At 36.0% G+C, this 21,342-nt stretch overlaps 2 protein-coding genes across 6 annotated transcripts; both read left to right on the plus strand.

The window, feature by feature from the left end:
* Positions 1–644: 644 nt before the first annotated feature.
* Positions 645–13,217, plus strand: LOC144435172 (D-beta-hydroxybutyrate dehydrogenase-like). Of its 5 annotated transcripts, XR_013480886.1 has the most exons (12): positions 6,108–6,699; positions 7,048–7,136; positions 7,603–7,778; positions 7,963–8,087; positions 8,656–8,778; positions 9,060–9,163; positions 9,806–9,878; positions 10,660–10,721; positions 11,575–11,628; positions 11,883–12,026; positions 12,699–12,837; positions 13,189–13,217. XR_013480886.1 is itself a non-coding variant. In XM_078123744.1 (9 exons), exons 1-9 carry the CDS (start codon positions 721–723, stop codon positions 11,973–11,975), a joined length of 888 nt encoding a protein of 295 aa, XP_077979870.1. In that variant the 5' UTR covers positions 645–720; the 3' UTR covers positions 11,976–12,602. The 5 variants fall into 5 exon arrangements, 3 of the variants coding, with proteins under 3 accessions (XP_077979870.1, XP_077979871.1, XP_077979868.1); XR_013480885.1 differs by lacking the exons at positions 6,108–6,699; positions 7,048–7,136; positions 7,603–7,778 and adding exons at positions 645–798; positions 1,263–1,438; XM_078123744.1 differs by lacking the exons at positions 6,108–6,699; positions 7,048–7,136; positions 7,603–7,778; positions 12,699–12,837; positions 13,189–13,217 and adding exons at positions 645–798; positions 1,263–1,438 and having other exon boundaries at positions 11,883–12,602.
* A 306-nt stretch (positions 13,218–13,523) lies between these two features.
* On the plus strand, positions 13,524–20,648 carry LOC144435380 (D-beta-hydroxybutyrate dehydrogenase-like). Its single transcript, XM_078123976.1, has 9 exons — positions 13,524–13,529; positions 14,914–15,089; positions 15,783–15,907; positions 16,415–16,537; positions 16,871–16,974; positions 18,090–18,162; positions 18,903–18,964; positions 19,649–19,702; positions 20,085–20,648. Exons 1-9 carry the CDS (start codon positions 13,524–13,526, stop codon positions 20,175–20,177), a joined length of 816 nt encoding a protein of 271 aa, XP_077980102.1. The 3' UTR covers positions 20,178–20,648.
* Positions 20,649–21,342: the final 694 nt, after the last annotated feature.

Raw genomic sequence — 21,342 nt, forward strand, 5'->3', positions numbered from 1 at the left:
TTTGGGACTGGAGAGGTAAGGAGAGTGTTGAATTTGTAAAGGTGACCCCTTTGAATGTATATTATAATACTTTCAATTAGTATTTCAGTGGAATGATAACAATTTACTTGGCGAATCCAGTATTTATCGTATTCGTAAAACATTGAAACATCTGTGGCGTTGCACTTTATTTCAGTACATAGTCCATTTATGTTCAGTACATTGAAACACCTTGTCATTGTTTCATTCGAGCCCACGTCCACCGTTACTCTTATATCGAGGTACCCTGTCATCGGTGGCCAAAATTGAACAGAATTACGCAAAACTCTATAAAGTCTTGCGTACATAATTGCAATAAACAATTGAAATATACAGCAAAGAAAAACCTTGCAACCCGTAGGCTAAATGGATTTTCTAATTCATAATATAGATATGATGCGTGTCTGTCTGTCTGTCTGTCTGTCTGTCTGTCTGTCAGACGTAAACTATTGCAATGCTCTTTCGGATATATGTTGTGCGTACTACATTACAATAGGCCCAGCCGCCAGATTCCTGCGTACTTCAAAGAAATCAATACATGAGCACAGAACGCAGTGTACAAAAGTTCAACTGATTAAATTGTAAGGATATGCCATGACACGTTTGTGAGTTGAGGTCAGCGGCAAGACATACAGACACGTAAATAAGATCTGTGTTTCCACATTATTTTCACTTCATGAAGTTTTCTAGGTATAAGTCAAAATGTATTCCATGAGACGTATAAGCTCGTCAACGGTTTTGCGAACTTTGTTTATGACAAACAGAGGGGCTCGTTCGAAGGTAAGCACTCCACTCGTAAGTTCAGGAATGACAGGTTAACATTTGCAATGTGTCACGGGCGTTAGCAATATACAGACCAGATAATGAAAATTGCAGTACGACAGATAGAGACAATCCGATGCCTGAGAAGGTAACGACAAAATGACGCACATCAATGCACATATGTAAGACAGATTGGAAACATTCAACGTGTGTTAAACGCTGCCACAATTTGGGACTTTGTACTATGTTGATAACTACAAAGCTGATGCTAGACGTCAACTCATTATTACATACTTGTGGTTGGACAGGTCTCATGGGGCGTCACTTCCTATATGTACATGTAATACATTGTCACGAGCAACAATAATACTATAAGACAGTAATATATCGGTTACACATATCGACATACACGTCGACCATGCACACTGTAGGCATTAACCTAAATTGTATACGGACATCTTTATTTGATATTAATACAACAGACGGGCGATGTATCCCGCATTCACCAGGGCAAAGTTGCCTTAGTCACCGGTTCAAGTGACACTGGAGGTATTGGCTTCGCTATAGCAAGGAGTCTGGCAAAGAGGGGATGTAGTATAATTCTAAGTGGTATTAGAGACAGCGATGAAATGGACTCTCTTAGGACAGAACTAGAAGGGTAAGTGGAATGTATAGGTATGTATTTTGAACTGAGTAATACGGTACTTGTAGTTTGCTTATATTAGATGTATTACCGTATGTAACGTTACAATTAATTCACGGTCGTCCGTTTGCATTGAAAACAGAATTGAAAAGAAATAGATACACAGGCTTAAGAATTTTAGAACCCTTTCCTTCAACATGTCTTCTCAGACAATATGAAGTTCCAGCTCATTATATCAAAGCTGATTTGAACGTTCTTGCTGCAATCAATACATTATACGACAACGTCAGGCATATATATGCTGAAGGAGTGGACATACTTGTCAATAATGCAGGTAAATTATTACACCACTTTTAATATGTAACACACAGACATATTTACAGACTCTGACAAATCTTAAAGGCCCATTATACAGTCCAGTGTTCATAAATATCTTAATAGTGGAGTTATGAGGATTACATAGATTTAGGTCATTAGTTCAGGACCAGCGCTTTCTCTTTTGCTCTACCAAACATGTTTTTTCTATCCTAATGTGGAGTGGATGTTTAATTTAAATTCTTGAAATCATGGGGAGAATAATGACGTCATCATGAATGTGTGATGTACCACAATCGCCAACATTTGTTTTAGAACTATGTTTACACAGTCATGCTCTTTTTAAACGTGCATCGTCTTTTTTTTGTCTTCAAATTTGGTTGAAACAATATCTCGATTTATCCTTCCTTGCTTATTTGTGTAATCTAATAACTGCACGGTTAACGTTGACACAACGAAATATTAATGAATGATAGATCGATGATTTCGAACAAAAACAAAAACAACAATAACAACAACAACAACAACAACAACAACAACAACAACAACAACTGCCACAGTAACAGTAACAAATTCAGATAGGTTATCTCGTTCCTAATTATCAGCTATTCTTAGTATTCATCCAATGGAAGAGTTCCCACTGGAAACCTGGGAAAGAGACCTTCGAGTCAATTTGACTGCTCCATTTTATCTCACTAAACTATGTTTACCAAATATGAAACGGAAAGGTGAGTATCCTTTGCGTATAGTCGCCAAATCACATTTCACTTCATTTACATGTATGTCACTTCTAGTCATGTGATACTGTGTCTCAAAGGAAATGACATTTTTGATGGTAATATTTAAAACTTTTATTTGAAATAAGGACCGAGAAAAATAACACAATAATATTAGAAATCCGGAAAATCACGAAACATTTTTTTTATTCCTGCTTGACCCTGTGATATGATGGCAATCACAGTTAATCAACATTTACCTCAACATCTTTGCATTTATGTATAGGGTGGGGAAGAATCGTCAACATTAGCTCATTGTGTGGTGTACGGGGATCTGTTCAACTTGCGTCCTATTGTTCAGCTAAACACGGATTACATGGTCTAACAAAGGTTTGTTATTCTAACTCTATAATTAATGTTTTGATGAACTATAAACCATTTCTAGTAATTAATTAGCTTGGCACTTTAAACATAAATACAGACCCATGGATTTATCCCCTTTGTATTGAGGTTAGTTATCCCACTTAATGTGACATGGATATGCGACGGCTGTTTTTCTTTCTTTCTTTCTTTGTTTTTTTGGGGGGTGTATGCATATTATCACAACAGTTGCAATCACTGATAATATCAATTTTGAGATATCAATTCTTTTGATGAAATGTCCAAAACACATGCTACAAGTACTAGTTTCCTAGTAGCCAACCTATACAACTTCAGGCGAAACATCCTGTGAATAGTTTGACATCGAGATCTTTGAAATTCTTTTGCGTGCCGATAAGAATTTTATAGAATAATGTACCACTTACTACCTGGCTACGAGGATACTAGTAGACGCCCGTAAACTTTAAATGCTATGATCTTACAAGTGTCATTCAAAAGTTTAAGATTTTTCAAATTGTAGTATTTTGACATTTGTAATCCGACAATGACAAGTGTGTTTTAACCACCGAGGATCTGTTCAGATATAAAACTACAACTTTTATTTGATAATATCTTATTTCCATGAGATAGAATATCTGTTTTAATTCCTTCCCACAGGTGACTGCACTAGAAACCCTTGGCAGTGGAGTGACTAGTAACGCCATAGCCCCTGGATTGACAGATACTGTTAGTGAGTAATAGTAGCTCCTTAGGTCCCTCAGTGAAGGCAAAGTGCAACTTACGTGACTGCAGATAGCAGCATCATATAATGTACGTATAGTTCAACCAGCAACATCCAAGAATGTGCATCTTAGTCGTCAACAAACATTTGCAATATCAAAAATACACTTTTAAATGAGCATATTTCCCTCCAAATTAAAGGACAGATATGAACATGTGTTTAGATATGTGTTTACATGCAATACTTGTTCAAAATGAAGAATTTCGCATGTTGTTTACTTATTTGACATAGTACTGAGACGTGTTTATTTACCAGCAGTAACCAAGAGATCTGTTGCATAGCAGTTAGCTAAGAAAATCAAATATTTGAGTAGATGGTGTACTTTGTTGGGAACATCCCAAAATGTGGCATTGATGTTGGTATCGTGATAAAACATGCATATGTGTCATGAATAAGCCTGTCAAGGCTCTATAGATATTTCAACACGTTTAAGTATAAAAATCAACATTAAAAATACCATTTTATATGAGTTGAATGCAAATTATTAAAGTTAGATTACATTGGTTTCTCAAGTTGGCCCGTACCCCCTTAATGTCTAAATCCAAAATGATTGGACGCGACTTGTCTTATAACTTAGGGACTGTTATTGTTTGGAAAAAGGGAAATAATCGTATTTTTCCCGGAACCAAGTTCATTTAATCGTGCATCTTTTAATGTATATATGACTTTAGTTATATTTTTTTGCTTTTTGTAACTAGTGGTTCGAGAAATGATCCAAACCAATGCTGAAAACTGGGGCGTATCTTTAGAAGAGGCAAAGGTAAGAACAACATAAAATAACTTCCTCTTTTGATAGTTTTGAAGAGAATTGTGGCATGGGGATATTAAAATTGAAGAAATACTTATACCTTGACTGTACGTAATATATATAGAGAATGTGATGTTGGTGTGACCATTAATCTCATGGTGTAAAAAGAAGGTTTTCCCTTTTATGAAGTCCTGGTGTTGTTTCAAAACAGTCTAGCTAGACTGCCTGTAGCTTGATTATAATAATGTTCTTAGGTGTTTGGGAAGATCATTTCACACACTATTCAAGTGTTTTCAGCAAAGGTGCTATCACGGTTTTTTTGTTTACGATGACACATCATGTAAACTTCCCATTATAATTATCATTTATGGAGTCATATAGTTTACTATTAGTTCATTATTCATTGATGTGTTTTCAGCAAAGGTGCTATCGCCAGTACACGTTTACAGCCAGTACACAATGAAAGGTGATGACACATTATGGAAAGTTCATGGACACTTCCCATTATAATTATCACTTATACAGTCATATAGGAGACAGAATAACAAATATATATTCATAGAATATAAACGCCTCTGATCGTGTGAAGTATTCTTATATACTGTGATAAAGGCATATTTTCTTTATTTGACGTTTCTTGAAACTTGAAAGGAGAACAATTAACATTAAGGTTCAATACAAAATAAGCTGAGACATAGTCACATGATTTCAATATTACAGACCAAATATCATATTTGAGTTTAAACCATCAATAATTTCAGTGTGCTCGTTTTCTTTACTTTCTGATTTATTAAAGAAAAGGTCAGTGGAGACCTATAGCCTTTCTGGTCAACTGGTTGAAGTCGATCAGGTAAGATAACCATATAGCCACTCTTCTACTTAAAGACCATAAACTGTTTACACTACACGACAATCAATATGGTGAGTTTGCATGATGTGTATTAATGTCATCAATACAAGGGTACTTAATCCTTGAGAGGTAAAATTATCCAGAGTTGGATGTCCGTGATATTGTTACGGATGAGAGAATACAACATTTTAATATTCGCTAAGTTTTGATGTTTTGCGAGGTCACCGTGAACTCTCAGCTGTCATGAATTAATACTTAGAACAAATGTTTGCATTTCGCGAATAGTATTCTTCTAAGATGACAACATTAAGTTATTAAACGATCGTTGATGTCAAATAATGACTAATTACAGACAGTTGGAAGAACAATGACGTGATCACATTGTTTATAAGAATTTAATGAAATAAATTATGGATTCATTCTTTTGGAAGAGACGGTTTGAGGTCAGGAGCTTCGATCTGCTCCGTGGCCACTTCTGAATGATCCAGGTTAACCATGAACATTGTGTTTAGTCTGAGCTAATTCCCTAAAAGTCCTAGTCGATCCCGTGTACAGAGTGGAGAGAGAGAGCGAGAGAGAGAGAGAGAGAGAGAGAGAGAGAGAGAGAGAGAGAGAGAGAGAGAGAGAGAGAGAGAGTAACATGGAGGAGGGTTACCTTAAGAGTAGAGGTAACCCCCCAATTTGTTACAATTACAGGTCAAACAGAAATTGCAGCGTTTGTGTCTATTTAATGACATCTATTGTGAATATAATATGATGAATTTTTGCTGTCCTATCTTCTGCTTTCACAGATTGGCGAGTTGTCAGCGTTCCTGTGTTCACCTGCAGCTGACCAGATGACCGGTTCGGTTTATTCTATAGATGCGGGGTTCACTGCGCAGTAAAGTATCGCAGAGCTGTGCAATTCAAAACATGGTGATCAGTCTGTTAATCGAGTGTGAAGGACCAACTCCGAAAACAATTATTTGTATACTGTATTGTACCTTACTTGAGGGATGTAGGAATATTGTTTTCCATACAGTATTTGTTTATTGAGGATCTCACGGTGACAGTACAAATCGTTGTACTATATATGATTTTATTTCACAAATCATGCCTTGATGTAGCTAGAGTATTTCAATCATGGCGTATACGTACATAAAGATATGTGAAATAATCACCAAAGCATAGATGCTTAAATGTACCTGATTTAAACTGAATGCCGTCCGTAAGGGCAAAGTTTTGAGGTTGTTGTTGTTCTTACAGACAATTGAACGACTGGGATGGTTGCATATTTTAAATTAATTTCATGTATGAAATTATGCATGGTCAACTTCCTTCTCATCCGTCATCGTCAAAACCCACGAGACAACATATTTAATGTGTTAGGTTGAGTAAGTCATCAAGCCGAGCCAAGACATATCAATTAGGCTTCTAGTGTTCTAGAAGTAAATTACGGAATGTTTTGCCTTGTAATATACATGACATAGGAGCTTGAAAACCAAGGTAAACAAACATCCTCATATCTGCATTATTTTATTAGAAAGGCTGAGAGCGCATATCTGTAGCGTATATTTTACAGTCTACCTGTTTGTATGTCTGTATACATATAACATTGATATGTAAACTTGTTTTGCATAATGTGTTGCTTTGCTTTTGACACTTGTGGAAATAAATCTTTCGACTTTACCGTGTATATTGCACCCCTCCCTATTACATTGTACAGAAGGTCAACTGATTAAGTCTTAAGGATATGCCATGACACGTCTGTGGATTGAGGTCAAGGGTAAGACATATAGACACCTAAATAAGCTCGGCATATCCAAATTATTTTCACTTCTTTACGTTTTCTAGATTAAGTCAAAATGTATTCCATGAGACGTATAAGCTCGTCAACGGTTTTGCGAACTTTGTTTGTGAGAAACAGAGGGGCTAGTTCAAAGGTAAGCACTCCACTTTTATGTTCACGAACGACCGGTTAACATTAATGTGTCATGGCCGTTAGCCATATATGCAGACCAGATAATGAAAATTGCAGTCGGACAAATAGAGACAACCCGATGCCTGAGAAGGTAATGACAAAATGACGCACATCAATGCACATATGTAAGACAGATTGGAAACATTAACATGTGTTAAGCGCTGCCACAATTTGAGAGTTGGTACCCTGTTGATAGCTACCAAACTGACGCTAGACGTCAACGCATTGTTACATTCTTATGGCTGGAGAGGTCACATGGGACGTCACTTCCTACATGTACATGTTCATTGTCACGAGCAACAATTATGCTATACAAGACAGTAATATATCGGTTACACATATCGACACACACGTCAACCTTAACCATGCACACTGTAGTCAATAACCTAAATTGTACATGGACATCTTTATTGACATTAATACAACAGACACGCGATGTATCCCGCATTCACCAGGGCAAAGTTGCCTTAGTCACCGGTTCAAGTGACACTGGAGGTATTGGCTTCGCTATAGCAAGGAGTCTGGCAAAGAGGGGATGTAGCATAATTCTAAGTGGTAGTAGAGACAGCGATAAAGCGGACTCTCTTAGGAAAGAACTGGAAGGGTAAGTGGAATGTATGTACTTTGAACTGTGTAATACGGTACCTGTAGTTTGCTGAGATGTATTACCGTATGTAACATTACAATTAATTCACGATCGTCCGTTTGAGTTGAAAACAGAATTGAAAAGAAATAGATACACAGGCTTAAGAATTTTAAAATCCTTTCCTTCAACATGTCTTTTCTAGACAATATGAAGTTCCAGCTCATTACATCAAAGCTGATTTGAACGTTCTTGCTGCAATCAATACACTATACGACGACATCAAGCATATATATGCTGAAGGAGTGGACATACTTGTCAATAATGCAGGTAAATTATTACACCACTTTTAATACGTAACACAGACATATTGAAAGACTCTGACAAATCTTAAAGGCCCATTATACAGTCCAATTTTCAGAAATATCTTATCAATGGAGTTATGACGATTACATACATGTCATTTGTTCAGGACCAGCGCTTTCTCTTTTGCTCTACCAAACAACGGTTTTTTCTCACCTTGGTTTTAATTGTAATCCGGAGAGGATCTTTAAATTCTGGGCATGAATTCTTGAAATCATGGGGAGCATGATGACGTCGTCATGAATGTGTGATGTACCACAATTGTTTTAGAACTATGTTTACACAGTCATGCTTCTTTTAAAGGTGTCGTCTTTTTTTGTCTTCAAATGTGGTTGAAACAATATCTCGCACGATCGATTTATGCTTCCTTGCTTATTTATGCAATCTAACTGCACGGTTAGCGTTGACAAAACGAAATATTAATGAATGATAGATCGATGATTTCGAACAAAAACAACAACAACAACAACAACAGCAACAACAACAACAATAACAAGAACAAATTCAGATAGGTTATCTCGTTCCTAATTATCAGGTATTCTTAGTATTCATCGAATGGAAGAGATACCATTGGAAACCTGGGAAAGAGACCTTCGAGTCAATCTGACTGCTCCATTTTATCTCACTAAACTAAGTTTACCAGATATGAAACGGAAAGGTGAGCATCCTTTGCGTATAGTCGTCAAATCACATTTCACTTCATTTACATGTATGCCACTTCTAGTCATGTGATACTGTGTCTCAAAGGAAATGATAGTTTTGATGGTAATATTTGAAAACTTTTATTTGAAATAAGGACCGAGAAAAATAACACAATAATATTAGAAATCCGGACAATCAAGAAAAAAATATAATATCCATTCCTGCTTGATCCTGTGATATGATGGTAATCACAGTAAATCAATATTTACACTTCAACATCTTTGCATTTATTTATAGGGTGGGGAAGAATCGTCAACATTAGCTCATTGTGTGGTGTACGGGGATCTGTTCATCTTGCTTCGTATGCTTCAGCTAAACATGGATTAAATGGTCTAACAAAGGTTTGTTATTCTAACTCTATAATTAATGTTTTGATGAACTATAAACCATTTCTAGTAATTAACTAGCTCGGCACTTTAAACATAAATACAGACCCATGGATTTGCACCCTTTGTATTGAGGTCAGTTATCGCACTTAATGTGACATGGATATGCGACGGCTGTTTTTCTTTCTTTCTTTCTTTATTTTGGGGGGAGGGGGGTGTATGAATATTATCACAACAGTTGCAATCACTGATAATATCAATTTTGATATGTCAATTTTTTTATGAAATGTTCAAAACATATGCTACAAGTAGTGGTTTCCTAGTAGCCAACCTATGCAAAAAAGCCTGTGAATAGTTTGACATCGGGATATATGAAATTCTTTTGCGTGTCGATAAGAATTTTATAGAATAATGTATCACGTACTACATGGCTACGAGGATACTAGTAGACGCCTGTAAACTTTAATGCCATGATCTTACAAGTGTCATTCAACAAAGTTTAAGATTTTTCAAATTGTAGTATTTTGACATTTGTACTCCGACAATGACAAGTGTGTTTTAACCACCGAAGATCTGTTCAGATATAAAACTACAACTTTTATTCGATAATATCTTATTTCTATGAGATAAAATATCTGTTTTAATTCCTTCCCACAGGTGACTGCACTAGAAGCTCTTGGCAGTGGAGTGACTAGTAACGCCATAGCTCCTGCTATAACAGATACTGTTAGTGAGTAATAGTAGTGCCTTAGGGCCCTCAGTGAAGGCAAATTGCAACTTACGTGATTGCAGATAGAAGCATGTATGTAATGTACTTATAGTTTGTGTTCAACCAGGAGCGTCCATGAATGTGCATCTTAGGCGTCAACAAACATTTACAATATCAAAAATACACTAATTTTACTGTCTTTTGAATTACCACTTCTAGCATATTTTCCTCTAAAATTAAAGGACAGATCTAAACGTGTCTTTTTGCAATTGAATACTTGTTCAAAATTATGAATTTCGCATGCTGTTTACTTATTTGACATAGTACTGAGACGTGTTTATTTACCAGCTGTAACCAAGGGATATGTTGCATAGCAGTTTGCTAAGTAAACCAAATATTTGAGTAGATGATGTACTTCCAAATTGTTGGGTACACCGCAAAAAGTGACATTGATGTTGGGATCGTGATAAAACATGCATATGTGGCATGAATAAGCCTGTCAAGGCTCCATTGATATTTTGACACGTTTGAGTATAAAAATAATCAACATCAATACCATTTTATATGAGTTGAATGCAAATTATTAAAGTTAGATTACATTGGTTCCTCAAGTTGATCTATATCCCCATAATGTCTAGATCCAAAATGATTGGACGCGACTTGTCTTATAACTTGGGCACTGTTATTGTTTGGAAGCAGGGAAATAATCGTCTTTTCCCGGAACCAAATTCTTTTAATCATGCATCTTTTAATGTATATATGAACTGACTTTGATTCATATTGTTTTGCTATTTGTAACTAGTGGTTCGAGAAATGATCCAAACCAATGCTAAAAACTGGGGCGTATCTTTAGAAGAGGCAAAGGTAAGAACAACATCTTTTGATAGTTTTGAAGAGAATTTTGGCATGGGGATATTTGAAGAAATATTCATACCTTGACTGTATGTAATATATATAAGAGATCGCTTACCTTGGATTATAGCAGCACATATTTACGTAAGCCTTTAGGGGAAGATGCACAAAATGTCAAGTTCAATGTATTCAAATGATCCTTTCCGAAATATGAATAAGTTTTTAACCACTAACCCGTGGGTCCCTGAAAGTCAAAGTGAGAATGTGATGTTGGTGTGACCATAGACCCTATGTTGTGATAAGAAGGTTTTCCCTTTTATAAACTCCTGATATTGTTTCAAAACAGTCTAGCTAGAATGCCTGTAGCTTGATTATAATAATGTTCTTAGGTGTTTAGGAAGATCATTTCACACACTGTTCATGAGATTTCAGCAAAGGTGCTATCACGGTTTTTCGTTTACAGTGAAAGGTGATGACACATCATGGACACTCCCCATTATAAATATCATTTATACAGTCATATAGTTTACTATTAGTTCATTATTCATTTATATACAAACCGTATTAGTGGAAAATAGTAAATTCTTTACAAGGAGACAGAATAAAAACAATCAACTTATAGAATTAAAACGCCTCTGATCGTGTGAAGTATTCTTATATACTGTGATAAAGGTAATATGTTTTTTATTTGACGTTTCATGAGAGGATAACAATTAAAATAAACATTCAGGGTATTCAATACAAAATAAGCTGAGACATACATGTAGTCACATGATTTCCATATTGAAGACCAAATATTATATTTGAGTTCCAACCATCAATAATTTCAGTGTGCTCGTTTTCTTTAATTTCTGCTTTATTAAAGAAAAGGTCACTGGAGACGTTTAACCCTTCTGGTCAAATGGTTGAACTCGATCAGGTAAGATAACCATATAGCCACCCCTACTTAAAGACCAGAAACTGTTTACACTACACAATAATCACTATGGTGAGTTCGCATGTTGTGTATTAATGTCATCAATACAAGGGTACTTAATCCTCGAGAGGTAAAATTATCCAGAGTTGGATGTCCGTGTTATACAGGTCAAAAAGAAATTGCAGCGCGTTTGTGTCTATTTAATGACATCTATTTTGAATATAATATGATGAATTTGTACTCTTCTGTCTTCATAGATTGGCGAGTTGTCGGCGTTCCTGTGTTCACCTGCAGCTGACCAGATGACCGGATCGGTTTATTATATAGATGCGGGGTTCACTGCGCAGTAAAGTATCGCAGAGCTGCGCAATTCAAAACATGGTGATCAGTCTGTTATTCGAGTATGAAGGCTCAATTTCCCCCAAAACAATTATTTGTATACTGTATTGTACCTTACTTGTGGGATTTAGAAAGATTATTTTCCATACCGTATTTGTTTATTGAGGGTCTCATGGTAAGACCGGTTTAATCCCAGATGCAAACTGAAAGCATCTCATAAGGCTTTAATTCTTGTTGACTAAGAAGAGAACCAGCGTTTCTCTAGTGACAGTACAAATCGTTGTATTATATATGATTATATGATTTTATTTCACAAACCATGCCTTGATGTAGCTAGAGTATTTCAATCATGGTGTATACGTACATAAAAATATCCGTACATGAAGATATAAATAATCACCAAAGCATATATGTACCTGATTTAAACTGAATGCCTTCCGTAAGGGCAAAGTTTTGGGATTCTCGTTCCTCCAGACAATTTTTGGAATACAACAGAACATATGCAATAAGTTACATGTTCTCATTGATTGCTGCTTGCCCCTTGCTGTAACAATCTCCAGGCCAACCAGAACATGTAATGTGAAGCTTTATAGAACGTTGTAGCATAGCATTCACCGTGGAAAGAGTTTTAAAGGCCAAAAAAAAGAATTGTTTCTGGTCAGCACGCATCACTTAAATACCCCCCCCCCCCCCACCGAGTCAATTTTCTTTTCATGTTTTTCCATCCAATTCAGTCTGTAGATGAAAGGGAAAACAAAAAAGTAACTCTCCCTACATTAATTGCCACTTCAATGAAGACAACTGAAGACAGCCCTGCACCAATGGCGAAGCCGGGTGCATCTGTGACTAAGATAAAGGAATCGGATTTGTTAGGTAAAGTCAATACTGTTTTAGGTGTTGCATGTTTAATGGTATCAAATGCATGCTGCAGTTCGTCTCACCAGTTGAAGGATTTTTCTCAATAACTTGGTACAGAGGCCTAGCTAATTTAGGGGAAATGACCAGTGCACTGCTGCATGTATAGAGTCTTCCTCTAACTTCATCATTATTCAACAGTAGTGCGTCCTAAAAGGACTAGTGTTTTGGAAAAGATCACATTTTCGTAGATTTAATTTAGTTTTGTCTTGTTAGTCTATCAAAGACAGTTCTTAGATTGTGTGATTGATCTTCAAATTAGTTTTCAGAACAAGTATGTCATCAATAAATACTAGCATTGTGTTCCAGGTTAGCTTTCTAAATACCAAGTTAATCACCCACTGCCATCTCCTTTTCGAATGAGAACTGGAGCAGCAGCCCAATCAGAAGCAAATGGCCCAAGAACACCTACATCTAGCATTTTCTTTAAGTAAGTCTTCTCTTCATTTGTAAAGTGAATAGGGGTTCTCTTTGCCCGTTGTTTAATTGGACGTATTCATGTCGTGTTCAATTATTAAGTCACCAAGATCATAATTATTCAGTTTTCGCAAACACATTTTGTTATTGAAAAAGGAGTTCTCTCACTTGTGTAATGTCATGTTCATTTAAATTGACACTGAATCTTTCGGATAAATCAATTAAGTATGCAGGTAGGTTATCGCTATCCATTACCTAATGATGTTTCAAATTGTCCTTAGCCCTGTCCACATCCCCTGGGGAGCTTGAAGTGTCAATGGCAGTTTGACTCGTCGTACTTACATTACGTTAGTCCCCAACAGTACTGTTGACATTGTCATTGCAGTTGACTCAGTGGCTTGGGATATAACTTTGCCATTTCTAAGAATTACAGGATAATTTGTTGGGTTGAGTTACCATGGTTACCTTAGTGACTTTGAGAGGCCCCCCTCAGACTGGTTAGTCATTTGCAATTTCTGAACTTCTATCTGAAGTATACTTTCAAAAGTATCTAAGTTAGCCCTATTCGATTTTGGAAAATCTAATCCTAACAACGTGTGATCTGAAATTGGGGCAACATAGACTTGCTGTTGATATTGTAACTCCCACTCCCAATCTAAAGCCAATCGGACCCACTAAGAAACATTTCTCTTCTATTCCGCGTCCTGTAGTTGCATTAATGATAGGCTTAACAGAGAGGGGGTAGCATTAAATTGGTCGTAGAATTTCTCTGAAATTATAGTCACCTCTGAGGCAGTATCAATCACTACCCGAGTTCCCTACCCTTCAGCCGTGACAGGTACTCTAATCAAATTGGTTACGTATTAATCTTTTGCTTTGCTTTTGAACCACAGTGGAAATACATCTTTTGACTTTATCGTGTATATGACACCCCTTCCTACTGCATTGTCCAAAAGGTCAACTGATAAAATAGCAAGGTTTACGACTTTGGACTTAGGTCAACTGTAGTACACAGAGACGTAAATAAGCTCTGTATATCCAAATCATTTTCACTTCGTCACGCGTAGATTAAGGTCAAATGTATCTCATGAGACGCATGAGTTCGTTAACGGTATTGCGAAGCCTGTCAGTGACCAGCAGAACGGTGAGTTCGAAGGTAAGCACTTCACGAATGACATATATTTGCAATATGTTGAGGTTGTTACATATATATAGTCCAAAGCTATAAGCCAACATATAATGGGGTGAGACAGGTACAAACCTATGAGAGGGTAAGGAAGTGGCTTATAACGACAACGTGATGCACATCAATCCACATATGTAATTGAAAGTGACGCACATCAATCCATGTATGAGTGAAAACATTTGACATCAGTTACTCGTTGATACAATTTAGGACATAGTACACTTGGTGATAGCTAAAAAAACTGATGATAGACTTCAAGGCATTATTATATTCTTTGTGGCTGGAGAGATCAAGCTGGGCGTCATCATTTCCTAAACATATATTGTCATGAGCAACGATCATGCCATCAGATAGTTATATGTATGTTACACACATCTGCATACATGTTTACCACCGTTGAGACATGAACATCTTTATTGACATCCAAACAGACGGGCGATGTATCCCGAATTCACAACGGCAAGGTTGCCTTAGTCACCGGTTCAAGTGACACTGGAGGCATTGGCTTCGCTATAGCTAGGAGTCTGGCAAAGAGGGGATGTAGTATTATCCTAAGTGGTGGTCGAGACAGCGATAAAGTGGAATCTCTTAGGAAAGAATTAGAAGGGTAAGTGGAATTTGTAGGCAAGTATTTTGGAGGTTGACTGTAATGTAGTACATATATGTGGTTTACCTAGGTGTGTTATATTACAACTGAATGAAGGGGTATGGGTCAGATCTTACCATTCCCTCTGCAATATACTTTTGTTTCACATGGAGAGTTACACACTTTATCATGATTACTGAAACATGTTTAATCAAAACCAGTAACCTTGAGGTATGTAGCATAACAGTTAGGAAAACTAATGGAATGCTTCAATCAGGTACTTTTTGGATGCACTCAACAAGTACCAATTACCTCAAAATCGTATAAAAAACACACATGCCCAAACCTGTAATTGTTATATATGGAATTGCGCTCCTCTATGGCGAAAATCGATATCTATATTATACAAGATGAGTTTTATGGAAATATTCCAAATTTAGATAAAAACCGTGTACCAAGTTGTTCCATGTCCTTGTAACACGGAGAAGTATGCTAACTGTATTGTCCAATAAAATGAAGTATATTTCAAAAGTGGGACGTAACTTAGTATTCGTTCAGAAACAGCAAGTTAGCTGCATGCCTAACTTCCTCCATTTTGATGGAGTAGATTCACGATTCTTGCATTGGATTTAAAAAAAGAAATTGAAAAGAGATAGATATGCATGCTAAAAAATATTTATTTTTAGAATCCTTTCCTTCAACATGTCTTCTCAGACAATATGAAGTTCCAATTCATTACATCAAAGCTGATTTGAACGTTCTTGCTGCAATCAATACACTATACGACGACGTCAAACATATATATGCTGAAGGGTTGGACATACTTGTCAATAATGCAGGTAAATTAGTACACCACTTTTAATATGTAATACATAGACATATTTAAAGACGCTGACAAATCTTAAAGGGCCATGATACAGTCCAATGTTCACAAATTTCTTATCAGTGGATTTATGAGGATTACATACATGTAGGTCATTTTTTAAGGACCAACGTCGTTCTTTTGCTGTATCAAACAACCTTTTTCGCACGTAGGTTAAAATCCTAATCCAAAGTGTGTCTTTAAGTACAGGGCATGAATACTTGAAATCATGTGGAGAATAATGATGTCATCGTGAATGTGTGATGTACCGTAATCATCTGCTTTTGTTTACATAAATTATGCTCTTTTTATACGTGTATCTTTTTTTCCCAAATGTGACTGAAACAATATCTCGATTTCTCCCTCCTTATATAATTTAATTGTATGGTTGACAAAAAAGTGGAATATTTATGAATGATAGATAGATGATTTAGAACAAAAGAAAAACAAAATTCAGACAGGTTATCTCGTTCCTAATTATCAGGTATTCTTGGTATTCATCCAACGGAAGAGTTCCCACTGGAAACCTGGGAAAGAGACCTTCGAGTTAATCTGACTGCTCCTTTCTATCTCACTAAACTATGTTTACCAGATATGAAACGTAAAGGTGGGAGTCATTTGCATACAGTCGTCCAATCACACGTCATTTATGTCATTTGCTGTCACCGTTGTGTGGGATGTAAAAAACCTAATAGTGCCTAACTGCAAACGTACTCTTTCTGGTTTGGCAGTAATATAATTCCTCATATATAGCTTTTTTAAAGACAGAAATAAGTAGTTAATGAAAGCGAGCAATACCCATGAAAGAAAATATATAAAAGCACCTCTCCACCCTTCATGTAACCTTTGCATAGTACAGAAATAAAAATAACTCTTTGATAATATGAGGGCAATTACAGTTAATCAATATTCATTTCAACATGTTTGATTTTATATGTAGGGTGGGGAAGAATACTAAACATGAGTTCGGGTTGTGGATCAATGGCAAGTGTTCAATATGCTTCGTATTGTTCAACCAAACATGGAATAAATGGTCTAACAAAGGTTTGTTATTCTAAAGTCTAATTTAATGATATACAAACTATGTGTAGCCGTTAATTACAACATAAATATAGACGCATGAGTTTACCCATTTGTATTGCGGTTAGTTATCTCTCTTTATGTGACATGGATATGTCACTTTATTGTTCTGTTTTGTTTTTTGTTTTGTTTGTTTGTTTGTTTGTTTGTTTGTTTGTTTGTTTGTTTGTTTGTTTATGGGGGATTGTGCATGCATATAGCAGTAACAATTATTGATGATACTAATTTCGACTTACAATTTATTTAAGAAATGTCCAGCCAACTTAATATGCATCTGCAAGGCAAATATCCTGTGAATGGTTTGATATCGAGATAAAATTAACAAAATTCTTTTGTGTGCCGACCAGAATTTCATAGAATAATAGACTCTCATTACCCGGCTATGGGGGCACAAGTATACGTCTATTACCCTCAGGGCTGTTATGTTGCAACAATTTCCCGAGGCTGGAAGCTAAAAGGAAAACAGTTGCTACATATATATTACGAGGGGTATAATTGTGCTCGAATAAGGCCTGGAAATTATTGTTTTATAACGCATCATATTAACAGACACACATTCTTTTCATAGGCACGGCAAATCGCTAGTCGGATAGACTTCTGTGCTACATGAATATTGTCCAAGTCCCGTAAAATAGAACATGGATAATGCCCACTCTAGTGTCATTAGTGTCACTTCCTCATGTACGTACAGAACACTGTACTGAGACAGTGAGAGAGTGAGAATGTAGTGTAGGTGTGTTACAAAACACATGCTCACTGATCATGTTCGTGCAACATCATACGTCAGTTTTCCTCGTGCCTGTGGGTTACCCCAACACAGACTGTTTCCCTCGAGGCTTAGTAATAGCACAGAAAGTAATACTGGGTTGAGAGTACAAAAGTAGGGGTTGAACTTGACAATAGTAGTTTCACTTAAATGCTCAATCTTACGAGTTTTATTTAATTTTATATTTTGTACTCCAACAATGACAAGTGTGTTTCAACAACGAGGGTCTCTTCACAAATATATAACTACTTCATTTTACTAATATCTTATTTCCGTGAGATAGATATATATTTGTTATAATTTCCTCTCACAGGTGACTGCATTAGAAACCCTTGGCAGTGGAGTGACTTGTAACTCCATAGCTCCTGCTATGGCGGATACTGTATGTGAGTAATAGTAGCGCATACAGTGAGGGCAAATTGCAACTTTGCGTGATTGCAGAGCCATCATATAACATAGCCTTTACAATAATGAAACGAGTTGTAGCGTCATGGGTATTTCAAAATGAATGGACATAGAGTAAAAGTATACATTATTTGTAATATTTACAATATTTTCTGTGTTGTCATACACACAATATTTCGTGCTATGTATTTATATCTTGTTTTCAACAAGGAAAATCCATGCATGTGCATTTGAGGCGTCAACAAACATTAATACCAAACTAAGCATTACCACTTCTTTTTTTTTAGAATTTCATGTGTTATTTACTCATTTGAATCACTGATTCAGAAATGTGTTTATTTACCAGTTGCAGTAATCGTAAGATCTGCTGCATAGCAGTTAGCTTTAGAAGTAAACCAAATATCTGAATGGATATTATACTTCGTTGAGTACACCAAAAAGTGGCATTGACGTCGGGATCGTGATAAAAAGTACTCATGCCTAACCCTGTCAATGCTATAGACATTTAAACACTTTTGCACGTAAACACCATTCTATATAAGTTGTATATAAATCTTTAAAGCTGTAATGTTAATAGACAAAATGATTACACGCGACTTGTCTTAACGTAGTGACTTATTGTTTGGAAGCTGGGGAACAATCCTCTTTTTCCGAAAACCAATTATTTTAATGCATCTTTTAATGTGTATGAACTAACTTTGGTTTATTTATATTTTGATAGTGGTTCGAGAAATGATCGAAACTAAGGCTAAAAAATGGGGCGTATCTTTTGAAGAAGCAAAGGTAGCAACTATTAAAATAACTTCATGTTACTAATAGATTGTGATGAAGAGACTTGTAGCATGGCATATTTTGAAGAAATGTTCATACTTTGACTGTGTAATATTAGAAGTTGCTCCACTTGGATGATAACACCACATATGCACCCAATGGAGATGCATAACGATCAAGTTCAAGGTCAACACGTGTTCAAATTACTATTTCACAATATTAACTGAGTTTTTAAACAACTAGCCCACTACATTCCTCATTTCTATGCTTTACCATCACATTTGTTTTGGTCAGTGCCAGGAAGAGAACATGAGAATGGGATTTTGGTGCGACAAGAAGTGTATTCCCTTAATAAACGCTCTATGGTGATTCAAAAGAGTCCAGCTAGACTGCTTGTCACACGATTGTCGTAAAATTAATTATAAAGTAGACAAATTATGATGGAAAGTTAACACATTTCCCATCACAATTACCACTGATTATTGTCTGTGAATTCGTCATACATTTATGTATAAAAACGTATTGTTAGAAAATGTATAACGTTTACATAAATTTCAAACAATTCCTTATAAACCAGAAATGCCTATTTATTGTTCCTTTCCACTGTGATGATTTGTCATAGTTAAAGATTAAATACCACGTTTTCTCTAGCCATTAATTATTGGTACCTTTTTTGACTTCTCTTCTTAATTCAAGAAAAAGTCCCTGGAGATGTATAACCCTTCTGGTCAAATGGTTGGACTCGATCAGGTAAGATAACCCTTGAATGGGAGTTTGTTTTGCAGCTGAAAAGTAACATTGACAACGCGTCTTATGTCAAACCCTATGGAGGTCACTTTAGCGTAAAATAGTAATCTTCTTTATCACAGGTTCGTATTTAATAGTACAACATGTTCTTGTAGTAGTCACTTCTGGTTAAGAAGCAGAAACTGTGTTCACTACACAGTAATCAATATGATCAGTCTGCATGTTGTGTGTCAAGGTTAATTAATACTTGAGAGGCAAAACTGTCCGGAGGTGGGTGTCCGTGATGTACTGTCAAAAAGAAATTGCAGCGTTTGTGTCTATTTATTGACATCTATTGTGAATATAATATGATGAATTTTTGCTGTCCTGTCTTCTGCTTTCACAGATTGGCGAGTTGTCAGCGTTCCTGTGTTCACCTGCAGCTGACCAGATGACCGGTTCGGTTTATTCTATAGATGCGGGGTTAAGTGCGCGGTAAAGTATCATAGAGGTGTGCAATGAGAATCATGGTGAATAGCCTGTTATTCGAGTATGAAAAACCAATTGTCGAGAACCAATCATTTGCATGCTGTATTGTACCTTACTTGAGGGATTTAGAAAGACTATTTTTCAAACTATATTTTCTTTATTGAAGGTCACTTGGTGAGGCTGGTTTAAACCAGATACAAACCGAATGCCTCTCCTAAGATTTTAATTCATTTTGACTTGGTAGAGAACAATTTTTTCTCTAGTGACCGTAGAGGTCGTTGTAGTAGATGATTTTTTCACAAACTGTTCCAGAAAATAATGCCTTGATGTAGCTATGTATTTCAATCAAGGCGAACTTGTATTAGGATGTATGAAACAATCCTCAAAGCATAGATGCATAAGTGTAAAACATTAATTATTGCAAATGATGCGTGTAATTGTTATAAATGTTTTGAGACTTCAAAGGCTATCCATTCCACGTATAATAAATGCTCGAAAAATGCTGATAAGACTCAATATTCTACATGCAATTCCTCTCAAATGTAAAACAAAGCATTCTTTTTTCAAAGGTGAACCCTGAGACACTGAGAAAACAATATTAAGTAAACGATGTATAACAAAAACAAACATTGATTACTTGATTCAGATATAAAAGCAATGACAGTGATGTTTTCTCAGAACAGAGAATATACATACAGAGTCACTGATCATCAACTTCCCACTCACTGTAGTATTCAAGTATTTTACTCATGAAAGTGTAATGCTGAGAGCGTGCATGTTAGGGAAAAGGAACAGTATATAGACTACAGGAACTATAACAAAAGTGAGTTCCCTGCCTTTCAACTGTGAAAGGTAGACTAAACAAATTGATTGCATATTAAATTTTAATTTGCTTTTGGACCACAGTGAAAATAACTCTTTCGACTTAACCGTGTATATCGTATCGTATCGTATCATATCATATCATATCATATCAAATTACAGCTAAAACAGGCTAATAACCTATGAGCTGATCGGTGTCAAATTGTCCAGAAACAATCACCAAAACATTTAACAAAGTGTGTGTGTAAATTATTCATGGTCCGATTGTCCATCACAAAGTCCATGTTTGTTTGCAGAGTTCAACATAGTAATTACTTTTAGAGTACAATACAAGGTACAGTACTAGTAGCAGT

This window comes from Glandiceps talaboti, chromosome 5 (assembly GCF_964340395.1).
Source record: "Glandiceps talaboti chromosome 5, keGlaTala1.1, whole genome shotgun sequence".
Classification (NCBI taxonomy): Eukaryota; Metazoa; Hemichordata; class Enteropneusta; family Spengelidae; genus Glandiceps; species Glandiceps talaboti.

Coding starts and splice junctions, on each gene's coding strand:
- LOC144435172 (XM_078123744.1), top strand. CDS start 721: ATGTATTCCATGAGACGTATAAGCTCGTCAACGGTTTTGCGAACTTTG. Junction 8,779..9,059: donor ACCAGATATGAAACGGAAAG/GTGAGCATCCTT, acceptor ATTTATTTATAG/GGTGGGGAAGAATCGTCAAC. Junction 10,722..11,574: donor TATCTTTAGAAGAGGCAAAG/GTAAGAACAACA, acceptor GCTTTATTAAAG/AAAAGGTCACTGGAGACGTT.
- LOC144435380 (XM_078123976.1), top strand. Junction 16,538..16,870: donor ACCAGATATGAAACGTAAAG/GTGGGAGTCATT, acceptor TTTTATATGTAG/GGTGGGGAAGAATACTAAAC. Junction 19,703..20,084: donor AAATGGTTGGACTCGATCAG/GTAAGATAACCC, acceptor CTGCTTTCACAG/ATTGGCGAGTTGTCAGCGTT.